The 18,239-nt window shown below is 46.7% G+C and overlaps 1 protein-coding gene across 20 annotated transcripts in view; it reads left to right on the top strand.

Annotated features, from left to right (window-relative positions):
- TRRAP (transformation/transcription domain associated protein) overlaps positions 1 to 18,239 on the top strand; it is a 135,680-nt gene that overhangs the window by 69,770 nt on the left and 47,671 nt on the right. For all 20 annotated transcript variants that reach the window (XR_004265030.1, XM_032266562.1, XM_032266576.1 and 17 more), the window contains 15 exons: positions 782 to 901; positions 1,133 to 1,252; positions 1,981 to 2,145; positions 2,225 to 2,406; positions 2,609 to 2,807; positions 3,422 to 3,550; positions 5,692 to 5,958; positions 7,519 to 7,725; positions 8,543 to 8,701; positions 8,795 to 8,929; positions 10,343 to 10,453; positions 12,018 to 12,164; positions 15,024 to 15,237; positions 15,731 to 15,856; positions 18,078 to 18,224. Coding sequence is in view for 19 of the 20 variants with exons in the window: in XM_032266562.1 (XP_032122453.1) it covers positions 782 to 901; positions 1,133 to 1,252; positions 1,981 to 2,145; positions 2,225 to 2,406; positions 2,609 to 2,807; positions 3,422 to 3,550; positions 5,692 to 5,958; positions 7,519 to 7,725; positions 8,543 to 8,701; positions 8,795 to 8,929; positions 10,343 to 10,453; positions 12,018 to 12,164; positions 15,024 to 15,237; positions 15,731 to 15,856; positions 18,078 to 18,224 (2,428 nt within the window). In the remaining variant the exon portion in view is untranslated. The remainder of the gene's footprint in view (positions 1 to 781; positions 902 to 1,132; positions 1,253 to 1,980; positions 2,146 to 2,224; positions 2,407 to 2,608; positions 2,808 to 3,421; positions 3,551 to 5,691; positions 5,959 to 7,518; positions 7,726 to 8,542; positions 8,702 to 8,794; positions 8,930 to 10,342; positions 10,454 to 12,017; positions 12,165 to 15,023; positions 15,238 to 15,730; positions 15,857 to 18,077; positions 18,225 to 18,239) is intronic.

Below are 18,239 nucleotides of genomic sequence, written 5' to 3'. Positions count from 1 at the left end.
GGTTTTGTTTTTTGCTTTTTTGTTTTTGAGTCAGGGTCTCACTCTATCGCTCAGGTTGGAGTGCAGTGGCACGATCTCAGCTTACTGCAACCTCTGCCTCCCAGGTTCAAGTGATTCTCCTGCCTCAGCCTCCAGAGTAGCTGGAACTATAGGTATACACCACCCTGCCTGGCTAATTTTTGTATTTTTAGTACAGATGAGGTTTCGCTATGTTGGCCAGGTTGGTCTTGAACTCCTGACATCAGGTGATCCACCAGCCTTAGCCTCCCAAAGTGCTGAAATTACAGGTGTGAGCCACCACACTGGCCTTTGCTAGCTTTTGAGGGCAAAAGACATATGTGCCCTTAGAACTTAGCATATGTAATGAGAGGACCTCGTATTACCATGGCAAAGTAGGGCATCCCCATGCTGTCCTGGCCCCAAGTGGAATCATCCCCGCTTCCGTGAGGGGGACTAGCATGGCAGCCCTGTAAGGCCACCTCTACCACTTGTCAGCATGCATGACAGCAAACAGCACGATCACATCAGGTGTACACATTTGGCCCCGCCACACCCCCTCACAATTGACAGGAATGCCGCAGGCCACGGGCAGTCAGTTTCCTTAGGACACAGCACAGTTAGAACCTAAGGCTGGTAAGTTGTGGCTTTTACATGTTAACCCTTTGCTTCACTGCCTAGCCTTGCCAACATAGTTAGATTGTGGTAGGGTCTGTAGTGACGTTGATCTCTGTCACTCACAAAAGTAATTGACCTATTTATAATTTCTGGTTTTCTTGATCAGGAAATGAAGATTTGTTCAGCAATTATAAACCTTTTTCATCTGATCCCCGCGGCTCCTCAGACTCTGGTGAAGCCTTTGCTAGAGGTTGTCATGAAAACGGAGCGGGCAATGCTGATCGAGGTAAGGGCCACGCTGAAGGCTGCTTCTCACTCTGTCACCCTCCAGTGCTTGTGGCATCCTCATTTGGTTGTATTTTAAATGAACAGATGGAGCAGCATAAAGGCATTGGATGTCCACATTTGCTTGTGAGTGTTCGTGTGCTGTAGTAACAAGGGACCGAGTTAGGTAGACAGAGCCTCAAGCTCTGAGGAGAGGAAGGTGTGAGGTACAGTCTTCCCACATGTTTTGTAGGCAGGCAGTCCATTCCGAGAGCCCCTGATCAAGTTCCTGACTCGGCACCCCTCGCAGACAGTGGAGCTGTTCATGATGGAAGCCACACTGAACGATCCCCAGTGGAGCAGAATGTTTATGGTAAGAGCTGCGAGAGGCTGGAGTCAGGGGTCCCTGCAAGTGCGTGTGAGCCATTGTGCTCTGAAATGTTCAGTTCATATTTCATTGTTGAGTGTCCTGCCGCTTTTTTCTCACATATATTTGAATATGGGAAACATCATCGCTGCTTGGTTGTGTCTATGAAACACACAGGCCTAGGAACCACTCTTTGTAGGACTTTGGTGGTGGGAGCAAATAAATGCTCTGCCAGGATTATAAAATCACAGAGTATGATTACTGTTTAAAAGTATTTTTAAGCGCCCACACCTGTAATCCCAGCACTTCAGGAAACTGAGGCAGGTGGATTACTTGAGCCCAGGAGTTCGAGACCAGCCTGGGCAACAGACTGAGACCTTGTCTGTACAAAAAATATGAAAATTAGCCAGGCATGGTGGCGCATGCCTGTAGTCCCAGCTACTCAGAAGGCTGAAGTGGGAGGATTGCATGAGCCCAAGAGTTGGGGGCTGCAGTGAGCTGTGATTTTACCACTGCATTTCAGCCTGGGCAACTGAGCGAAGACTCTGACTCTTTTTAAAAAGAAAAAAAAAAACATCTTTTTAAAGGCATGCATATGGTGCTTTTTTGGTAAGCCTTCCTCTAGAGATTTAGTAAGATTTTTAAAAGATTTAAAAAGGTTTGAAATTCATATCCTCTAATTTTCTATGAGTTTGGTTAGCTTAAAACAGCTTTTCTATTTGTTTTGCTTTCAGAGTTTTTTAAAACACAAAGACGCCAGACCTCTGAGGGATGTGCTGGCCGCCAACCCCAACAGGTTCATCACCCTGCTTCTGCCAGGGGGTGCCCAGACGGCCGTGCGCCCCGGCTCGCCCAGCACCAGCACCATGCGCCTGGACCTCCAGTTCCAGGCCATCAAGGTAGCGCCCCTTCTTCTGGCCTCCCATTGCCCAGGGGTTTAATGGAGACATGGTTCCCTAATTGTCTCTTCTTTGACAGATCATAAGCATTATAGTGAAAAACGATGACTCCTGGCTGGCCAGCCAGCACTCTCTGGTGAGCCAGTTGCGACGTGTATGGGTGAGTGAGACCTTCCAGGAGAGGCACCACAAGGAGAACATGGCAGCCACCAACTGGAAGGAGCCCAAGCTGCTGGCCTACTGCCTGCTGAACTACTGCAAGTGGGTGCCGCCTCCCGCCCTGCCCCAAGGGACTGCCTCTGTCCTGAAAGCTCAGCTGGAGCCTCCTTCTAGTCTGTACAAAGCTGTGGTCATTGTACAGGAGAATGGGTTATGTCTCTGAGCTGCTTAAAGGCAAGTCAGAGGCATAGTTGTTAATGAACTTTGCTGTAAGTTAACCTGTCTTTTTCTTTTGACCTTCCAGAAGGAATTATGGAGATATAGAATTGCTATTCCAGCTGCTTCGAGCCTTTACTGGTCGTTTTCTCTGCAACATGACATTCTTAAAAGAGTATATGGAGGAAGAGATTCCCAAAAATTACAGCATCACTCAGAAACGTGCCCTATTTTTTCGCTTTGTAGACTTAAATGACCCTAACTTTGGAGATGAATTAAAAGCTAAAGTGAGTCCCACTCTTACGCTGTAGAAGGCTATGGGTTTTTGGTCTGGTTTTCTAGGGAACCTTGGGCCCTTTTCTTTTTCTACTGTGTCTCCGTTAACTAAATAGTAGAGTGACTCAGGTGCTGTGGCACATGCCTATAATCCCAGCTACTCGGGACCACGGTGGGAGGATTGCCTGAACTCAGGAGTTAGAGGCTGCACTGAGCTATAATCACGCCACTGCATTCCAGCATGGGTGACACAATGAGACCCTGTCTCTTAAGGAGAAAAAAAAAATTAGTAGGCTGGGCTGTAGGTGAGAAAATGCCATTGCTGAGGAATGTCAGGTCCATGCAGCAGTGACCCAGTGTTGAAGAGTAGTTTGTTAATTTCCTTGTTTTTAGAAAATGGCTTGTTTGATATGAGAAGAATAAACCAGGTTGACATCTCTTTTCCACAGTTTTTAACCTACCCTTCTAGTTGCTCTTTGCATAGAAGTCAAGTTTAGTAGTCACACCTTGGTTGAGTTCTAACTTGTTGGTGTGGTATGGCTGTTCTTCCTGTCTTACTAAAGAAACAAACAGCGTGGCTTTGTTTTTCTCCTTATTTATTTTAATTTTTTTTTTTTTTTTGTAGGTTCTGCAGCATATATTGAATCCTGCTTTCTTGTACAGCTTTGAGAAGGGGGAAGGAGAGCAGCTATTGGGACCTCCCAATCCAGAAGGAGATAACCCAGAAAGCATTACCAGTGTGTTTATTACCAAGGTGGTATAACTATGTCATGGGCATGAGAAGTAACCGGTCAGATGAAGGAATGTCTGTTTGTGTGTTAAGTTTGCTTCCCTGCGTTTATTTTTCGTGATTGTGTTAATTTATAGCAGACCATCACATTGCAATTCTTAGTGAGTTTTAGAAGGCCGCCTTACTTTGGAATGAATTAACTTTCCCACATTAATAGATTCTAATAAAAAATGAAATGTATCTTGATGAAAATTCATGTAGCAGTTATTTTGTGAAAACCCTTGTTGCCGGTCAGCAGAATTTCTGTGTTCTATTTTCATCTCCAGTTTTGCAAAAGAATCTCCTAATAGCCAGTGAGCCTATGAGACTGTCTGCAGTTCCTGCTGCAACTTCTTCTTGCCAAGTTATGAAACCCTGTGGCAGCCGTAGTCCAGTCTGAAATGGGCTCAGGTTTTAACACCTCTGTACGTTTTTAGAATGGCTTTACAGTTTGTATTAGAAAGGGTTTTTTGAATTAAATGCCTGCGTTCAGTTACTTTCCCAATACTCACTATATTGATCCTCACTGTTAAAGGCAGTGTTTGCCTTGAGATTCTTGCACTGAGTGTGTGTTGGAATGCTTAGTGAATATTTTCCTAATCAGAAATACAGATGGCCGGTTTTCTTATCCATTTTGTCCTGGGGTCAAGGAAGAGGGGACTGTTGTTTCCATTGGCAGATTCCCAGACCTTACATAGTCTTCATCCTTTCAGACAGGCCTCCTTCCTGCAGTGTTGACATCCCACCCTGGGATCAGAGCAAGCCCAGGGGTTTATTCTTGGTCCCCTTACTGTTATTTGCTTTGTTCTGGGCAAGTGTAGGGAGATGGGGTCCAAAAGGACCCCTTCTCCTTTGTCATCTTCTCCAGGCTGTGCCTCCTTGGTCAGATGCTGCTGCTAGGGGACTTTGAATGTTGGGATGAGGAGAAAAGTAGCTGGCAGACTGGAGACTGGGGATGCAGGTGTGGGGCTGCCAAGAAGCAGTACATCCTTGATGAAAACATGATTATCATGGAAGATGTCAGTCTTTCTGTTTTTCAGTATTATTAAGGCCTAGTAGACAGACAGTGGTTAGGACACTTAGTTGAATCGAATGATGCTGCCATTATACTTGATTTAGTAGAGACGTGTAGAATATCCCTCAAAGAAGGTACACTTTTTCTTATGTCCATGAAACATCTGTCAGATGCTTTCAAAACTGTAACAATTTTTTGGAAGTTGACATTTTTCCAGGTCACATTTTCTAATCATACAGCAGAAAAATAAGGAACAGACAAAAGTTGACCAGGAAAAAAAAAATTTCAATTACTTGGAAATTAAGAAACTCAGTCCTAAGTCATCTTGAATCAAAGGCTTCCTTTCCACCTCGCCTTCCTCCAGCCCTGTGTCCTGACTCTTAAGCCTCACCATTTTTAAATGTTGAAATGAATGTGGTGAATTTCTAATCGATATGTAAACCAAAAAGTTTCTGAGATGAATCTCAATCAGTTTAGAAATTTATTTTGCCAAAGTTAAGGATGTGTCTGGGAGAGAGGTTTGTGTCCTACTTTGAAGATGGTTTTGAGGGCTTCAGTATTTGAAGGGGAAAATTGGGCTGAAAGAGAAAGAGGGAGGGTGTGGTCATCCACACATTGCAAAAGAAGGGGAGCAGGTAGGGGAACAGGCAGTTCTGTGTTCGTCTCATGCTTAGGAAGTCAGGACTTTACGGAAGATACAGTGAACATGGAGCCGATACCTGTGGAGATCGTTCGTTAACCTTTTATCTCTAGCTCTGCTTAGGAACAGAAGCAGAGCCAGTTTCTTGCATGACTCAACTTTCAGCTTATTTTTTTCCATTGGGCAGAGCGAATTGGGATCCTAAGGTTTTTTTCTCCTTTCACATATATATGAAGGAAGACGGATAGGATGTTATTGATAACCTCATTGTAATACTTCGTGTTACATACTCTGTGTGTGTGTGTGTGTGTGTGTGTGTGTGTGTGTGTGTGTGTGTATTTTTAAGGCTTAAACCTGTTGGATGACCCTCAGTGTGTGTGTGTGTGTGTAAGGCTTACACATGTTGTATGACCCTCAGTCAGTAACATAGTTCACAGCTGGAAATGAGTCCTTCCCACTGTCACCATGCAGGTCCTGGACCCCGAGAAGCAGGCGGACATGCTGGACTCTCTGCGGATCTACCTGCTGCAGTACGCCACGCTGCTGGTGGAGCACGCCCCGCACCACATCCACGACAATAACAAGAACCGCAACAGCAAGCTTCGCCGCCTCATGACCTTCGCCTGGCCCTGCCTGCTCTCCAAGGCCTGTGTGGACCCGGCCTGCAAGTACAGTGGACACTTGCTCCTCGCACACATTATCGCCAAATTCGCCATACACAAGAAGATCGTCCTGCAGGTATTTTGCAAGGCCCCTCCTGTCCTCCATGTGGATCCCATGTGGTGCGCTTGACTCCCTGGCGCAATGTCAGCCTCCCCTGCTGTCTTTTCCCAATATCAGTAAAAACCATGAAAACACAGACACTATTTGATTGATTCTACTTAGAAGACCCTAGGGCACTCAGATTCAGAGAGACAAAAAGAGACTGCAGGGGGGCCGGGCCAGGGAGAGGGGATGGGGAGCAAGTGTTGACCTGGTGCAGTTTCAGCCTGGGAAGAGGCATGCATTCTGCAGGTGATGGGGCTCGTGGCTGCACACCCCATGAAGGTGCCTGGCGCCACTGGGCTGTGCACCTACAAACGGGTATGATGGTACATTCTGTGTTTTGTGTGTTTTACTACAATAACAGGAAATTTGAGGGGAAAATAACCCACACTGTGACTATCCATGCTCTCCCTTCCTCCCTCGTTCCGACTCTGCTCTCATTCCTCGACAGCTTTGTCTTTTAAGGGAAATGTCACTCTTTTCCATTTCAGGTTTCTCTGGCAATTGCATTCTGGCCTCCAACTCTGACATTCCATGGCAAATATTATAAATATTCAAGGGCCTCAGCCCAATTCTCTTAGCTAAAGACGACAGTAGGTACTTTCGGATCTGTATCTCATGAGCCTGCTGCTGTGCAGCTAGTATTGAGCGCCTTTTCATGGTGTCCCTCGGTGGTTTGGGCTCTGAGGTTGGGCACCCCAGGTTTCAGTGGTCCTTCCTCTGCTCACACGGGCTGTGCCCTTGGGCAAGTTAATGTCTCTGTGTGAGAATTAAATGTAATACTACACTCAAGTGCTCAGCATTTGATCACTGATAGTTCCTATCTTCTGTGAGACCATCTTTGATGGCTTTCCCCTAATGTCTTTCTCCTATAAACCTTTGTGTTGTTGAACTCTGGACCCCAATCAAGCCAGGGGCCTCTCACATCCCCTCTCACGGACCCTTGAGCTAGAACTCCAGCCTTGGGACTTCACTGCTGTCCCCCAGTTTCAAACACCCAGGGACTCTTGACCTTCTCTCCTCCTCCCCAGTGCCCACGCACCAGGAGGTTCTGCAGCTTCTAACACCCACCCTGTTCCACCCCAGGACTGCTCTTTCTGTGTTCTGTGACCTCACCTCTCACTTGAACGACTGCAACTGCTGCCTCTCAGTGCCTCTCCTGCTGGCCCTGTTCACTTTATTTCCCACCCGCAGCCAGAGGGAGATGAGTCGTGTACCTCCCTGACTCGCTGCTGGTTAGGCGGGACACAGGATCCCTGCAGAGAGCTAGGTCTTATTTGTCTGCATGCCCCAGCCTAGTTCCGCACGGGCACATAGCAGGTGCTTTGTAAATACTAGAATGGATGTATTCATTGGTTAAAACTAAACAAAACAGAAAGCAACTAAGTTGTTTCCTAATTAGAAAGTTCTAAGAAATGTTTAAAAAATTGTTTTGGGAAAATACCATGCCTTGATCCCAATGGATTGTTTGTGTCTTCCTGTTTTTTAAAGCCTTCCTTCTCATCCTCCGTAAGTGTTTCTTCCCTGTTTTAGGTTTTCCATAGTCTCCTCAAGGCTCATGCAATGGAAGCTCGAGCGATCGTCAGACAGGCAATGGCCATTCTGACCCCAGCAGTGCCAGCCAGGATGGAGGACGGGCACCAGATGCTAACCCACTGGACGCGGAAGATCATCGTGGAGGAGGGGCACACCGTCCCACAGCTGGTGCACATTCTGCACCTGATAGTGCAGCACTTCAAGGTGTGTGGGAGGGATGGTGGACTGCGGGCGTATGTCTTCAGGCACTCGCTTTGACCCTTGACCTCCTCTTGTTCTGCAGTAATAGGGTGGTCATCTTTTAGTAAGGCGACTCTGCTTCATTGGTTAGTTTCTATAAGTGTGTATGGCTCTATCAGCATGGAAATTGCCGTAATATAGAGAATATGTCCCAGGTTTGTGCGTCTTTGTGTCTAAAGCTGCATTTCTGTCCTAAGTACTGTGCTTAGTTAACCCTTGTTTGCTACCAAATTTGTACCTTAAGGTGAGAGAGATAGTCCTCATTGACTCTAGATTTCCGTAACCAGGTTTGGAAAGTTAATTCATGTTGCTGGCACCTCCTTCTCTATGGCAAAATCACCCCCTTTGTGGGATTTGTTTGTATGTAAATGTTTCTTGTAAATTTAGGGTAGAGGAGAAAGGATTGTGTTGAAAGCAAATTCTTTTATAGCCAACTCTTAGAATTGGAACTTTGCTTTTTGGTATGTCTTAAACTTTTACAATGTCAAGTCTAAAGTTTGATACATGTGATGAGACTCACCCTCCTGTCTGAAGAGAATTCAGTTTTTTAAGACTGAAGTATACTATTATAATGGGATTTAGTTGGGGTGGGGGAGGGTAATAAACACACATACATAAGGCAGGGAGAATTTCCTCAGTAAGGTTGGGATTCAGAATTCTTAAGCTTCAGACTGGTCTGTGTGTGTATGTTGGGGCTGAGGCACGTCAGGGTTGTGTGCGTGTGTGCGCTCTGGGACCAAGGTCCCGTGTTCGTGGCGTGATGCCGGCCCTGCGCCCACAGGTGTACTACCCGGTACGGCACCACCTGGTGCAGCACATGGTGAGCGCCATGCAGAGGCTTGGCTTCACGCCCAGTGTCACCATTGAGCAGAGGCGGCTGGCCGTGGACCTGTCTGAAGTTGTCATCAAGTGGGAGCTGCAGAGGATCAAGGACCAGCAGGTAGGGGTTTCAGCATCAGGGTTCCCCAGTCGCCTTTCTTTGACCTTTCCCTAGAAGTCAGTCAGTAAAGCCAAGCGCCTGTGTGTTTTTAAGCCGGATTCAGACATGGACCCAAATTCCAGTGGAGAAGGAGTCAATTCTGTCTCATCCTCCATTAAGAGAGGCCTGTCTGTGGATTCTGCCCAGGAAGTGAAACGCTTCAGAACGGCCACCGGAGCCATCAGTGCAGTAAGATCATGGGCCTCTACGGGTGCTGTGCATCCTGCTAGGAGTTGGTTTGTTTATTCCCTACATTTAGAATGTGAGCTCGGTGCCCAGCTGTGTGCAGGAGAGGCAGCTGGCAACAGCCACGCTCACCAGATTGAAACCCAGGGACACATCAGTCATGCAGGGGGTTCCCAGGCCACCAGACACGTTTGCCTTTGCATTCAGTTCATATCATTAGAGTTCTGTCAATGATGGTTGATTACTTGCAGAAAGACATCTACAGAAACTCTTTGAAGGAAGGAGTTGATTAAGAACGTGTGCCCGTGTTGAGATCAATTTCAGAAAAAGATGTGTTCTGTTTTGCTGGGCAGCTGCCTAGAGGGTCCTGGGTATCGCCCCTTGTGGAAGGATGGCCTTGGGAGTCCTGATCCCGATCTCAGCTGGTGTCATGGACCCGCTGGCTTGTGGACACAGGCCTGACTGCCCCACTTCCAGCTTCATAGGCCTGAGGCTGAGCTCTTCTCACACCCTCACCATCCCCCATCTTATGTGGCACCACGTCTGCCCTCGGCTCCTGTTAGAAACTTGGCATCGTCTGCACTTTGTCCATTGGCTTCTCCTCACACATCTGATCCAGAGCAAGTGTCACTGACCTTGCTGCAAATACCCACCCCTCCCCATCCCTGCCTCTGCACCGTGGTGTCAGCCTCCATCACCCTTCGCAGTAACCAAATGGGAGCTGCTCAGCTGCCTCCCTTTTCTTCTCTCTGTCCCTGTTCCTCTCTTTGCCTCCACTTTTATCACCCCTCGACTTTTCACAGAGCAGTCAGGCTGCCACAGAAGCCTCTTTTCAGAACTTGAATCAGGGGAAGCTGGGTGAAGGGTATGTGAGACCTCCATAGTATTTTTGTAAAAATGTCTTGTGGATCTTACAATCCTCTGAAAATAAAAAGTTGAATCAAGTCAAGTTACCTTTCCCCTTGCATGAGCCTTCCCCTAGACCATGGCCTCCAGGGCCTGGGTGACCCCAGCACCGTCTCAGGGTCCTGGCTCTGTGCTCACTCAGGATGCATTCCCTGGCCTTTTCCCTCCCCTAGGAGCCATCTCTCTTCTCTCTTTTCGTAGCTGGCTTCATTTCAACCTAAAGACCTCCTTTGATGATGTCCTCTCGCTTCCTGGGCCTCGCGCTTTTGTTCCCCATCACGTGAGCCACTACTTTTTGTGGCTGCTTGGCTGGCTAGCCATCTGTCCTTCTGTTGGCTGTGTTGGCTTCACCAGGGGAGAGATGACATCTGTCTTTGGTATCCCTAGCGCCCAGACCTGCCTCTGTCCCTGGGAGGTACCACATACCCGATAGCTGGGTGAACAAGTCAAACCTGAGTTGGAAATTCGTGTTGCGATTCTCTTCCTGCCTGAAAGGAGGTCCTTTTCCAGGTGTTTGGGAGGAGCCAGTCGCTACCTGGAGCGGACTCTCTCCTCGCCAAGCCCATTGACAAGCAGCACACAGACACCGTGGTGAACTTCCTAATTCGTGTGGCCTGTCAGGTATGGGCTCCAAGTGTCTTGCATCAGGGCGTCTGCAGACCAGAGGCTACTTACTAACACTCCAGTATGTTATCTGTGACAGTGTTGTCAAAAAAGATACAGACAAACCAAAGTCTGCGAGCTGGTTCTGTCATTTTCATACCAAATGCACTTGATTTTGTGGCAGGTTAACATTTCCAAAATCTACTTGTGTCTTTTTTTTTTTTTTTTTTGAGACGGAGTTTCACTCTCGTTACCCAGGCTGGAGTGCAATGGCACGATCTCTTCTCACCGCAACCTCCGCCTCCTGGGTTCAGGCAATTCTCCTGCCTCAGCCTCCTGAGTAGCTGGGATTACAGGCATGCGCCACCATGCCCAGCTGATTTTTTGTAGTTTTAGTAGAGACGGGGTTTCACCATGTTGACCAGGATGGTCTCGATCTCTTGACCTCGTGATCCACCCGCCTTGGCCTCCCAGAGTGCTGGGATGACAGGCGTGAGCCACCGCGCCCGGCCTACTTGTGTTTTATAATTGATATGATTTTTTAATTTTTTGAGACGGAGTCTCACTTTGTCATCCAAGCTGGAGTGCAGTGGTGTGATGTCAGCCCACTACAACCTCTGCTCAGGGTTCAAGCGATTCCCGTCCTCAGCCTCCTGAGTTACTGGGATTACAGGTGCCTACCACCATGCCTGGCTAGTTTTTGTATTTTTGGTAGAAATGGGGTTTCACCATATTGGCCAGGCTGGTCTTGAATTCCTGACCTCAAGTCATCAGCCTGCCTCAGCTTCCCGAAGTCCTGGGATTGCAGGCATGAGCTACCATGCCTGGCCTGATAACGATTTTTTTAAAAAAGCATTTCACTCTTTGAGTGATAATAAACTAATGATGTGCCTTCTAATTGACGGCATCTTAGCACTGGTGGAATATGGTAGGCAGTGATCTCAGCTGATCATTTAACTTCCATGTGTTCTTTTTGCACCCTGAAGATGGGAACAGTACACAGCCTAGTAAAGGGTGAGATGATCCAACCTACAGAAAGAATGTACATTTAGCTGTTTAAGTGCTTTTATAACTTGGGTTTATTTATCATTCATATCAATTTTTATCTTTATGGAATTGTTTAGGAATTTATTTCTGAAACTATATTTCAAAAATCTGTTGTAAATGAAATTTTCCTAAATCTTAAGTTTTTATTCGTATTAAACAAAATAGTATATCTTACAGTTCCTTTGAGAATTTCCAAGTACTGAAAAGGATCTGCTAAGTACCTAACCAATACATAATTCCTTGCCTCCCTGCAGTGTGCAGGGAGGTCCTGTGGAGAGCCAGCGGGGCCCACAAGGAATTGCAGGTCCCCATGGATGTGCTGCAGATGCAGGGTAGGGGGCCATGAGGGTTCACCAGTCAGGCTGGTCGGGGAAGGTGTCCAGCTCTGTGGAGGTCAGGCGGAAGAGGAGTGGTGGTGAGGGTGAAGGTCTGAGACAGGTGCACTGGCTGGGGCATGGTCGAGAAGCGCTGTCACTGGAATGACTGTAAACTTGGAAGCAGTGAAATGCCGGCTGTAACTCAGATGAATTGCTAGGTTAATGACAACACCAACACTGCGGGGTCCCCTGGGGAGGTGCTTTCTCGCCGATGTGTGAACCTTCTGAAGACCGCGTTGCGGCCAGACATGTGGTCCAAATCTGAGCTCAAGCTGCAGTGGTTCGACAAGCTGCTGATGACTGTGGTAAGTAGAAGTGTCTGAAGGGCCAGGGCAGCGCCACCGGGGCCATTATTGTTGGGAACAAGCCCCAGCCCCATATGTGGGTGCCCTTAGTCCCAGCGGTGACGAGGGATTGAGAAAAGAAAATAAAGACAGAGACACAAGCGTGGGTACCGCGTTGGCCCCGAGCTCCGGGCTCCAAACACTTTATTATGTGCATGATCTCATTGATCTTATGGGTGTGGAAGGGGAGGGTGGAGGAGTGGGTAAGATAGCCTGGTGGAGATCCTTCTAAGACATGCTAAACTAGTACTCTGAGGTTATCACCAGTACTCTGACTGTTATCAGAGTGCTGCTGCATCAGAAGTATAGCAGATGCATCATGGGGCTTTTATCTCCCGAGCATTGAGGACAGAGAGCAATTAAAATCACTCCATATTCTGAGAACCAAGGCAGAGCCTGAGGTGTTCTGTGATCTCTGCCCTGCAAGGCTTTTCTCCTCCTTGCCAGCTCCCATCTGCAAAGACCTTCCTGGATCTTGTGAGCGGAGGTCCCCTCCCTTTTCAGAGATCTTTGCATAAGCCCTCTTTACGAGGCCCTGATGCAATCTCTATGTTGAGAAGGCATTTGTGGGACCAAAGCAGTATTGCCTGCTCTGCAACCACCCCTCGGTGTTCTCCGGTGTTACTGCACTCTCACGTGGCCTTTACCTTAGGCCTCCTGTTGCCGCTTGATTTCTAATTAACTGCACCAATAATATATTTTAGTTCGGTGTATAAACTTCAGTGTACTCTGAGCCAAACAAGCTTATAATTATTTAGCTAGAATTAATGTAGGTCTCCCCCTGGCCATCTCGACCCACAATTATCAGATGCTGTCGCCTGGGCAGGGACTGAACATTTGTGGATCACTCTGGGCTTGACCCCTGAGCCCCAAATCTCCTGTCCTCTTTGCCAGTCATGGCCTCTCCCACATTGCCCTCCACTGCTGATACCAGGGAGGGAATCTGACTGCTCTAGAGACTTGAGGAGTTCAAGACCAGTCTGGACAGCATAGTGAGATCCCAACTCTACAAAAGAGGAGAGAGAAAATTAGCTGGGCATGGTGGTGTGAGCTTGTAGTCCCAGCTACTCAGAAGAGGCTAAAGCAGGAGGATTGGCTGAAGCTGGGAGGTTGAGGCTGCAGTGAGCTATGATTGAGCCACTGTACTACAGCTTGTGAGACTGAGCAAGCAAGACCTGGTCTCTAAAAAAAAAAAGAAAAAAAGAAAGGAAAGGAAAGAATGGCTTTGGAATTTGAGCTCTCATGCTGGCCCCAAGTACACTTTGGAGTGTTTAATCTTAATACAGTTTGCTTGCATTTTGTAGACTCATTTGTAAAAGTTACCTACCAGTTGCCTTGGGCTACGCATTTTAGTTGACTGTTACAACAACCTTTAAGATGAGCTTTGGATTTTTAAAACAGATTTTAATGATGAAACTATAATTTGTTATCAAGTAGTACTTAGGTATCAAGGAGCTGGTCCCTAAATGCTAATTATTTTATTTTGCTTGCTGGTTTTTTGCTTGTAAAAAGCATGATTCTATACTTTTCTGGTGGCAGCAAAAGCTATTCTCTTGCCTTATCCAGATTTTGTTTTTCTAGGTCTTGGCAGAATTTGAAGACTTTTACTATTGAGATTATAAAATCTATTGCAAGCACCTTATTATTTTGGACTGTGAAGACCATATTGCTTCTGTTTTACCTCTGATGTGAACCATGAACTCTATTTTCTGTTTTATTCAGTTGTTTTGGTTTGTTTTTATTAATTTTTACTTTTATTTCTTTTTTGACAGAGTCTCCCTCTGTCGCACGGGCTGGAGTACAGTGGTGCAATCTCGGCTCACTGCAACCTTGAATAGATACTTAGAGTGATTTTATGAAGGCACAATTTTTATGAAATCCAGTGGTTATTCTCCAGAGTGTGTGTGTGTGTGTGTGTGTGTGTGTGTGTGTGTGTGTGTGTATTTTTAGTAGAGACAGGGTTTCACTATGTTGGTCAGGCTGGTCTCGAACTCCTAACCTCATGATCCACCCACCTCAGCATCACAAAGTGCTGGGATTACAGGAATGAGCCATTGCAGCCGGCCTGTTTTTGCTAATTTTTAATGCTGCTATCATCTGTTGATTTCATGATACACGGTTTGAAAGATGCTTCTTTTTGGAAGAGTGTTTGTTTTGTTTTTGTTTTTGTTTTTTTGAGACAGTCTCACTCTGTTGCCCAGGCTGGAGTGCAGTGGCACAATCTCGGCTCACTGCAACCTCCACCTCCCGAGTTCAAGAAATTCTTGGGCCTCAGTCTCCCGAGTAGCTGAGACTACAGGCATGTGCCAGCATACCTGGCTAATTTTTTTTTTTTTTTTTTTTTTTTTTTTTTTGTAATTTTAGTAGAGACAGGGTTTCACCATGTTGACCAGGCTGGTCTCAAGTGATCCACCCACTTCAGCCTCCCAAAGTGCTGGGATTACAGGCATGAGCCACTGTGCCTGGCCCGGAAGGATATTTGTATTTTTGTATCTTAAGAAAATGAGAAGAGAAAAGCAAAATTCATCGCAGGAACTTTTTTAGGGCTTTACTGATTTTAAAATAGTAACATTGGTTAGTATTGAATATTTAATACTTTAACCTTTTTAAAAGAGTTTGAATAGATACTTAGAGTGATTTTATGAAGGCACAATTTTTATGAAATCCAGTGGTTATTCTCTAGTGGTTTTCTTTTCTTTTTTTTTTTTTAACTTAGTCTCCAAATAATGAATCCAGTGCTAGATTTTACCAGACTCTGGTTTCTAGAATTCCTTGTCATTGAGTATTCATTTCCTCTGTGGCCTGTGTTCTCCATTCCAGGAGCAGCCAAACCAAGTGAACTATGGGAATATCTGCACGGGACTAGAAGTGCTGAGCTTCCTGCTAACTGTCCTCCAGTCGCCAGCCATCCTTAGTAGCTTCAAACCCCTGCAGCGTGGAATTGCCGCCTGCATGACGTGTGGAAACACCAAGGTGCTGCGAGCCGTCCACAGCCTTCTCTCGCGCCTGATGAGTATTTTCCCAACGGAGCCGAGTACGTGGCCTTTTCCACCAGTGCTTTTCTTTGAGAGTGGACGGTGGGCATGGAGCTTGTTATGAGAGTGCTCATCCTCTAGTTACTATGTTGAGCACTTTGTTATCACTTTCTTTTAAAAATGAACATAAAAACAGAATGGCAGCACTCATCGAATTTTGTCTGCTTTGGAAATTCAGTTGATCAGTTGAAGATTATTTCTTTAAGCTACTAAAGGGAAGTTAAAGTATCGTATTAAAGTATTCAATTGTTGAACATTTGGCAGGATAAAGTTTTGACATGTCATAAATAAGTGTGTTTTGGTTTTTTGAGTATGCTGCACATAGCCGTGTAGAATGGGAACCAGCCCAGAGGGGAGGCCCACACTGCTCTGCAGGGAGAGAAGTGGCCATGCCAGTTCCTCCTAATATCCGAGCAGCCAGCACTCAGTCTCTGACATCAGCACTGATGGGCCCCAGAGCCCTAACCATGTGTCTGGGTTCCCGCCCTGTAGGCACTTCCAGTGTGGCCTCCAAGTACGAAGAGCTGGAGTGCCTCTACGCAGCCGTCGGAAAGGTCATCTACGAAGGGCTCACCAACTACGAGAAGGCCACCAACGCCAATCCCTCCCAGCTCTTCGGTGAGTGTGCGTTTGTCCTGGTGTTCTGTGGTGGCTCAGTTTGGCATCTGTCCCTGTGCACTGGACGTGCTTCCCTTCGGGAAAGGGCCCTGGTTTTTGGGTGGAACTTAGAGATGCTGGTTGTTGAGGCGTCTGTTGCATTAGGCCCTCAAGGCCACCATCCCCTGTAGACTGCACCCCGCCCTCCCCTCGCCGATCCTAGCCCTGTGCTCCCTCCTCAGCCTCCAGCGCAGGCTTTGGTATGAGGGACGTTGCCAGGGCGCATGTGTCCTGTCACCCCAGTGTTGCCCTCAACGGGCACAACAAGAGCTAAATGCCAACATGTGGTCTCTGCCTTTCACACAGCCCACCTGTGAGTCAGCCACTCACAAGACGAGAAGTCGTTCCGTCTAATCGGTGAGGCTCTGGCTGGCCCAGGTGAGATGAAAACTGCCTCCCTCTTAGGTGATCGGGCAGCTGGGTCACTCTGGCCCCCGGTACCCAGGAGTCAGATTTATACATGTGCCCTCAGCTTTGTGGCAGACACACGTCTTTCATCCTAGATTTTGGCTTAGTGTCTCAAAATTTATTTTCTCCTTTATTGCACATTTATTGGGTGAAACTGTGAAAATACAAATGAAGGAAAACTAAGTACCAGTCACCTGTCAGGCTCTCTTCCTAGTAGTAATCAGGCCCAGTATTTTAGAGTATTTGTCATTTTCTATATACATGTATGTAATTACCTATATAGATAGCCGTTATTAGGCAAATGCTTGTCTGAATTTGCCAACTGAATATATTTGGGGGAGTTCATTGCTCTCCAAACTTGACAGGAGCTAGGAGAATTTGGTTAAAATGGTGTCCATTGCCATCCCAGCTTGCTATCTCTCTTTAGGCAGCAGCCAGGTGCGGAGAGTGAGAAGTGCTTCCGGGACTTTTTAAAAGTGGGGTCACCCTGCATCAGATCCCAGCTTCCATCACAGGGTAGCACAAGTATCTCCTCCCCCTGCTCATTGTCTGAAGAACTCTCGTTAAGAAGGGCTGACCTCATGGGCCCTGCCTCCCTCCTCTGTGGGGTGTCAAAGGCCATAGGCAACCTTAGGGTGAGGTGGGCCTGGGGAGCTGGCCACACCATTGTCCCTGTGCTGGATCTGGGGCATAGTCACCACCGTCTGCTCCACAGAGGAGAGCACCACACTTGGGAACCACAGAGCATAACCTGTTTACATCACTGTCATCATCAAGTGTCACAGGTTGCCTGGCTTACAACCAGACTGGCCCTATGTTGACTGCTCTGTTAAGAGTTGATCTTTTAACAAAGCTAGCCTGAAATCGCCTCGTAACTGGCGTATACTCTTTGGTTGTTCTATTATGTGATCCACGAATACAGGTTTAAAGTTTAATGAGTAGGGCCAGGTGCAGTAGCTCATCCCTGTAGTCTCAGCACTTTGGAAGGCTGAGGCGAGCGGATCACTTGAGGTCAGGAGTTTGAGACCAGCCCAGCCAACATGTTGAAACCCCATCTCTAGTAAAAATACAAAAATTAGCTGGGAATGGTGGCAGGTGCCTGTAATCCCAGCCACCCGGGAGGCTGAGGCAGGAGAATCCCTTGAATGCGGGCAGCAGAGGTTGTGCAGTGAGCTGAGATCATGCAACTGTGCTCCAGCCTGGGTGACGGAGCGAGACTCCATGTCAAAAAAAAGCAACAGCAGTTTAATGTGTAGGTCGAGATCAAGGTAAGTTTCACAATGCCAATCATGAAAGAGAATTTTTCCATATATTGTATGTTTCTGTTCTAATATTGGCTTTGCTGATTTTTATTGATCTTAGGCCGTTTTTCAGAATGAGTGCAAATTGAATTCGAAGATATTTGGCATGTCCTCTAGATAGGCTAGATTGTTTAAAAAAGGTTTTTTTCCATCTTTTTCTTATTTTCCCAAACATATTATAGGATTAAAAACTTAGGGTAATTTGCCATAACCTAAAAATAAAATCCAGAACTGAAGGTAAGAATGTTGTTTCTCCCGAGGCACAAAAATCAGTTCTCATTCATGGTGATTTGATATAATTGAGAATTAGGGGTACAAATACAGTGTTTCAGAATGTGAGAGCTCACAGTGTTGACATTGGGATTAATCAAGACTTTTGTTAGAATACATTGTTTCAAATAGCGCATTGTTTCCACTTTGTTTTTCCTGGTGGTTACTTTTCTGTAAAACACCTGGCAATTTCTACATCTTAGGGACCCTGATGATCCTCAAGTCAGCCTGCAGCAACAACCCCAGCTACATAGACCGGCTGATCTCCGTCTTTATGCGCTCTCTGCAGAAGATGGTCCGGGAACATTTAAACCCTCAGGCAGCATCGGGAAGCACCGAAGCCACCTCAGGTGATGCGCTGGATG

The sequence above is a fragment of the Sapajus apella genome, unplaced genomic scaffold, assembly GCF_009761245.1.
Source record: "Sapajus apella isolate SASKATOON/1434 unplaced genomic scaffold, GSC_monkey_1.0 scaffold159, whole genome shotgun sequence".
In the NCBI taxonomy this organism is placed as follows: domain Eukaryota; kingdom Metazoa; phylum Chordata; class Mammalia; order Primates; family Cebidae; genus Sapajus; species Sapajus apella.
This window is presented reverse-complemented; position numbering and strand designations above follow the sequence as displayed.